At 29.3% G+C, this 7,027-nt stretch overlaps 1 protein-coding gene across 1 annotated transcript; it reads left to right on the top strand.

Moving 5' to 3' along the window:
- Positions 1 to 1,844: 1,844 nt before the first annotated feature.
- Positions 1,845 to 6,757, top strand: LOC132948499 (uncharacterized). The gene is made up of 3 exons (XM_061018991.1): positions 1,845 to 2,002; positions 3,390 to 4,076; positions 4,175 to 6,757. The coding sequence occupies exons 1-3, from the start codon at positions 1,961 to 1,963 to the stop codon at positions 6,500 to 6,502; spliced, it is 3,057 nt and encodes a 1,018-aa protein (XP_060874974.1). The 5' UTR covers positions 1,845 to 1,960; the 3' UTR covers positions 6,503 to 6,757.
- Positions 6,758 to 7,027: the final 270 nt, after the last annotated feature.

The raw sequence follows: 7,027 nt of genomic DNA, 5'->3' as shown, positions 1-7,027 counted from the left end.
CAAACCGAATTCCATATGTCTACTTCTGTATTTGTACTATTTTTTAACGTCCATATAGGATTCTATATTTCAGTATTTTGTTTGGTGCGTTATATACGTCATCATAGATCGGAAGGCTTGGAGAGTTTTGTATTTTCTCGATCATCTTTAGCGCTGCACTGTGCCTACGTACTTCTGGTGAGGCTATATGTGATAGAAATAGTAGCCACTGCAACTTAGTTGACTATTGACACATCCTGATATTATTCTCATTGATCGATTTAGTTGTGCGTCTACATTTTTAGTGTGAGCACTCCTTGCCTATACTAGGGCGCAGTATTCTGCAACGTTGGATGATATTCGTAGGACATTCGCCTTACATCACCAGCTTGTTCCAGCCAGTTTGCTGATCATATTATTTCGAGGTTTTTAACTTGTCTTTTACCCCTTCTAGATGTTGTTTAAAAGTTAATGTTCTATCAAGCTTAATGCCTAGGTACTTTGGTGCATTTTCAGTTGGTATAGTATTTTTGTTTTTCCTGGTGCATTTGAAAACTATTGGTAAATTTTCGACCCCTACTAGATTCACTTTCCTACCAGAAAAGATGCTGTTGAAGAAAATTGAATCATTTTTACTGTCCAAAAAGGTGACGACAGACACAAATAAAAAAACACACATGATCACTGTAAAACAAATACATGTATTGCTCCACTCAGAATCTAAAACTAAGATAGAACATAGACAAGGCTAAATACTTGGAATAATATCATGGTCTTCTAAGCTAGGTTAAATTTTCTGAGAAATTAAAAGATTCGCGTAGTTGCTTTGACTCTTTGGGTAAAACTGGTTGCTGAATAAACTTTGTTTCTTTTGGTTTGGAAAGGTTTGACCTAAGTCTTACGAAATTTTAAGAAGTAATAAGTATCGCCATTTTACTATATAAAACACTTTATGGAACCAAATATCTACTAGATTAGTCCACTTCTATTTGTACTCCACAGTATATACATCATACAGGAAGAGTCTCAAAAATTAAATTTTTTTGGGATAAAATCAGAGTTACAGGTAGAGTATGTCACGAGTATTTATGTGGATTATCCTATATGGGAGTATTTCACCACTTCTTATTTCATTGCTGAAAGCAAATACAAATATTAAAAAATTCATGAAAATATCAAATGTCCATAAATAGCTCAAAAAGAGTCAAAATAATTTGAAACAAAACGGTTTTTTTATCCTGAATTTCGTAAATAACACATAATATAGGTATCCGTATTTAATTTTTGGTGTAATATTATTTCTTAATTTATAAATGAACATTTTTAGTCAACCGAAATTTATATGCCCATTACAAAGGTAGGTAGTGTAAATGTTTTGCCAGAAAACTATCGCATGCTTTGATTTTAACCAGTAAAAAGTCACTCTGCAAACAATAATTTAAGAAATATAATATTCAATACTTCTTTTATAATCCTTGTATTATGTAGGTATTTAATAACATATTATGATTGTTTAAATTGAGAACTTTAATCAATAAATTAGATATGATGCTTAATCGTATTAAAATTGCATCTTTGTCAATATTAGGAAATTTGGTTGAAATTGTATCAACATTTATGATTTATGTGTGTTGGATTTCATGAATATTTTATTTGAATACATTTTAAATTGATATAAATACTATTTACAATTATATTATTGGGTTTAGATTTTTTATTTGTCAACCAACACGTAATTAATATGAAAATGTAGTTTTATTGTATTTACTTAATATAATTTGTACATATTACATTTTTGTTTATATCATGTTTAATTAGGTGGTAGTTAAAAATAATAATGAATCGTGAGAAATATATACTTTTGATTACTTAAGCGTTACGTTTGTTCACTGAACCAATACATCGTATAAACGTTTAATGCAATAAAATATTTTTTTTACTTCAGTTGATCCAGTTTTTTAGTCAAAAAATACACTGCAAAATGCAGTTACTCTGCTTGTTGATATTTATAGGAGCTACTCAAGTGAGATATTTCATTATTTTATAGTGTATTAGACTATTATTAATTAAGATTTACTGAGTACGTGACATTTAACTTTAAAATCAAATGATTGAACATTTTACTTAAGATAGTCGATAGATAACATAGTTATAAATTTATAAATTTATAATCATTTAGTACCTACCTATCTATAATACCTATTATCTATTATTACATAATACAGAGTCTTATAAAATCAAATCATATTTTAGTTTAATGAATTATTTTGTAGCTTAGTTTGACTAAGGAATACCTACTCTATAGTAAAATGTAGATACCTACATTTAGTATTTATGGTACAAAATATTTTGTATGCGTGAATATTATATTATCTCACTAAAGGCATTTTCAAAAGTCAAAACTAGGTATTCATTAAATAAAATATTTAAGAAGGTACTTCAGTAATAAATACTTAGTAATTTATTAGTTAATTATTTTAATATCATAAATTATAAAAATTATAGATAGGTATTCAATATTATATTTTTTAATATATCTATAATTGACTCACGTTAGTACCTAGTAATCTAAAAAAAAAGATTACAGTAAGATGTGTCATTGACCATTGTAAGTTATTTGAATGTAAAATATAACATTATATAGATAAGAAAGATGATATGTAGGTATAAGTGTATAACCTTTGTCTGAATGATGTGCTGTGAAACATATGACATGCATCAGGGAAGTTCATCATAATACAATATAGTTTGTTCTATAAATAAAATAATTAATACACCCCTCGTGATTTGATTTTTCTGCAAGAGTGAATATTTAGGTAACACTATTTGAATGAGCCATGTATATGAATCACATCTGTACTGAATTCTTAATGTTTTCTAATTTTGTTTTTAGTTACCACTGTTTCATGTTTAAATATAATTAATTGTATTAGGTAATTTTATACTAGACATATTTACAGTATTGAATTAATTCTTTTTTTAAAGACACCCAATTATTATAATCACAGAAGTAGGTAATATGGTTTAATATAAATTATAGTACATTATATTAAAATATCTAGTAATATAGTAGATACCTAGTACCTAAAGCAGTAAAGCTCTACTTATAATTATTTTCTTTTCAAATAAATTTATAACTGTATTCAAATGTATTAATAAATGTATATAAGTACCTATTACTTCCTGCTAAACACCTGGTATAACGTCTGGATTTGCTTTTTTTTTTTTATAAAATCTGTGGTAACAATACCGGTCTATTATTATGATGTAATAAAATATATATTTTATAGTAACTACAATATATAAAGATTTACAATTCACAACTTGATAATTTGTATAAAATAATAATAATATAGAAATTGAAGGACAATAAACTAAGTAACATAATAAGTTTATTTAACATTTTTTAGTGTGATGATTCATCAGACACTAAGACTGTAGCGCCAGCTTGTTATGATAATTTGGGAGTACCAAATGCTGTGGAATATGTTTCACATTATACATTATCAGTTCAAACATCATATATAACTTCGGTTGAATGTATGCTATCATCAAATCATTACATACAAAGTGGATTTTCTGAAATTGACAGCTCTTCAAATGATTTTTTAACAAATTTAATAACGTCATTTAAAGATGGGTTCGGAAATATAGAAAATATGATAAACGGATTGCAACAACCTGATGATGAAAAAGAATCGCAAGAAAAAATTAAAGCTGTAGTATCAATGACAGTTAATTATTACCAAAAAAAAGATGTAACTGTTGAAAAATCAGAAACAAAGCTCAGCGAAGTAACAGAAGTACAACAAGCGCAATCAATTCTAACAGCAAGACGCTGTGAATCATCTTACATTAACTTTATGAATGATGTTACGACGATAAAAACAAAGTATACTAGTCAAACGACTAGTAGTACAGGTACTATTGATACGAATCAATGGGCTACTCTGGTGAAACAGTATTACGACGCAAGAGAAAGTATCGTTACTAAAACGAATGTGTACGCATCAATTAGAGAAGCGTTTTTGTTTGGTAGTGGGATAAATTTGTGTGATGCATCTGCAAACGCTGATAAAACTGATAAATCTCTACTGGTTAGTAAATATTATTATTTTTCACTTTCCAACTAATTTGCTTTATTAATTTAGATTATTTAATAAGTATCTACAATTCTCGTATACTTTTTTTGCAGGACATATACAAAACTGACGATTTATCAAAGTTCTTTGGAAAAACTGATAATGACGCATCGGCACTTCTATCTCAGACAGTCACACAAATGTATTCAATTTATAAGGCTTCATTGACTACTATTTATTTAAAATCTGTGGTTCATTCAAAAAGTGATTTAGCAATGAGAGTTACAATATGGGAACAAGTGAATCTAGTTCGAGCAAACTTTGAGTACATGAGTCATAACATAGTATTGTTTATAAAAACAACACAAACAGACGCAGAATCTAGTTTTGGTGCCAATTCTGAAGAATATAAAAAAATTATGATAGCCTTATATACTTCTGTAAATAAAATGCTTTTGACAGTTGTTAAATCCACCGAGGTACATTATCAACGAGCGTTGAACTTTAATCCTGATAGAAGTATGATTAAAACCGATTTCAATCAATATAAAGTGGATACAATCGAAAAATATAATGAGAATATTATGTGGAGTAATACTAATGCTGCTCAATATGATATGCGTCTTATTGAGCAAAAAGACTGTTCATATCCATCATCAAAAATGTGTATACCACAGGATATGTACTCATTAGTAATAAATAAATTAGTTTTTCAAACATTTATTTGTCAAGTAAATTATGTATACATACGAATAAAAACAACACAGTATGATAAAACTAGTGTGGATTCTTGGATAAATGATAAAATCACTATGATAGAATTTCAAAATGCATTCATATTTTCCAAATATTCAGTGACTATTAACAAAATGTTTATTGTAAATAGTGCCACTTATACATATGTTTTATTGACCACAGACCAAAGTACTCAATCTAATGAAGTTCAACAAATTATGGATCAAATTTCAAGTGATGTTGTTGGAGTGCTATGTGTAAATACTTTGGAGATAACTGAGACGTATAATACTTTTGATGTATTTGTAGATACAAATTGTAATACAAAAGCTAAATCAATAGTATACAAACCTGAAAAACCGAAAACGCCACCTACCAGCGGAACACCCCCTACCGGCGGAACACCCCCTACCGGCGGAACACCCCCTACCGGCGGAACACCACCTACCAGTGGAACACCCCCTACCAGCGTAACACCACCTTCCAGCGTAACACCACCTTCCGGCGTAACACCCCCTACCAGCGTAACACCACCTTCCAGCGTAACACCACCTTCCAGCGTAACACCACCTTCCAGCGTAACACCACCTTCCGGCGTAACACCACCTTCCAGCGTAACACCACCTTCCAGCGTAGTACCCCCTACCAGCGGAGCACCACCTACCAGCGTAACACCCCCTACCAGCGGAGCACCACCTACCAGCGTAACACCCCCTACCAGCGGAGCACCACCTACTGGTAATTATCCACAACCGGGAAGCCCAACAAATACAGGTAACAAAAATAGTAATGACTTAGAATATTCGTATATAAAATCTGGTACACAAATAACAAAAACTGTACAATTACTACAAAATTCTTTTAAAAACAAAATAACATCAAGTTTAACTTATGTTCAAAAAACACAAGAAACCAAATACACGAAAGTAGTAATACAATCATTGGAAATTTGTCAACAAATATCTCAATATAATACAGATTATTTGGATAGCGTAGCTTCAGATTCAATAAAATATATATCTGAAGTGACAACTCCTGGTTCTCAAGAATATTTCAACGCATTAATCGTAATATTTAGAGATACACAGGAAAAATCAAATATGCTATCTACGTCGATGGATATACCATTTAAGAGGACAAATATGTATCCATTAACATCTGAAGAATACGTATACGTGGTTCAAACTATCGAATACTCTGAATTTGTCAAAAAATTTTATCAATATTTTAAAGTAAATTGCGATGAAATATATAACTCAGAAAACGATGCTGATGTATTCCTAACAAATAGTATAACACAATTTAATAAAATATACGAAACGGTTGTAACGGCAGTTCAACAAACACCGGAAGATTCCTATAAAACATTTCTATTAAGCTATTTAGAAAAAACTATAAATGTGTATAAACAAACCACCGACTGTTTCAAAGAACAAATTGTTCAAACAAAAGAGTTTATTAGTCAAAGTGGTGATAACAGCAAACGTGCATTTTATCAAGAAATCATGCAACGGGTAGATTCTATTAATGTAATGTATTCTAGTGTTCTTATAAAGTCCTATCAATATTCCAAAAATACTGCCAGTGTTACAATATATGAATCTGAATTTGACATTGTCACTACTCAAACGGAAATAGTGAGTAGTTACACCAGTATCACCGTTGAGAAAACTGTAGAAATTGAAATAGAAGTGTCAAATAATTGAGTATAAGAACTTGTAGCTAAGATTTGAAAACGTAGGAGGTTAAAGTGGAGAGTATTAGGTTATATAAATTATCATTTTTCAATTTGCATAAAATACATTTTTATACCACTAGTATGAACTTGTAATATTAATTAAATTATACCATAAATGTATCTCTGTATACATTGTACATGCAATTAAGTAGACTTAAGAATATATATGTTTGGATTATTCATAAAAAAAATTACAATAAAAATTAAAAACATTTAACATGCATTTTATATATTATATTCATTTAGATATAGGTACAAAGTAAGCCCAAATTAGTCATTGTTTTAAAAAAACTATTTTATTACCACTATTTCAATTTTGTAATTTTTAATAATTATAAAAAGAAAGTTACCTTATCAGCAATAATAATGTTATCTAGGTACCGATTATAACATTGAAAGGGGAATATAAATACAATTATTACTGTTGTAACTATTAATTTTTCTTATGATAAGAATACTCTTATTATACCTATAACCTATCTATACTTATATC

The sequence above is a fragment of the Metopolophium dirhodum genome, chromosome 7 (genome assembly GCF_019925205.1).
Source record: "Metopolophium dirhodum isolate CAU chromosome 7, ASM1992520v1, whole genome shotgun sequence".
Classification (NCBI taxonomy): domain Eukaryota; kingdom Metazoa; phylum Arthropoda; class Insecta; order Hemiptera; family Aphididae; genus Metopolophium; species Metopolophium dirhodum.
This window is presented reverse-complemented; position numbering and strand designations above follow the sequence as displayed.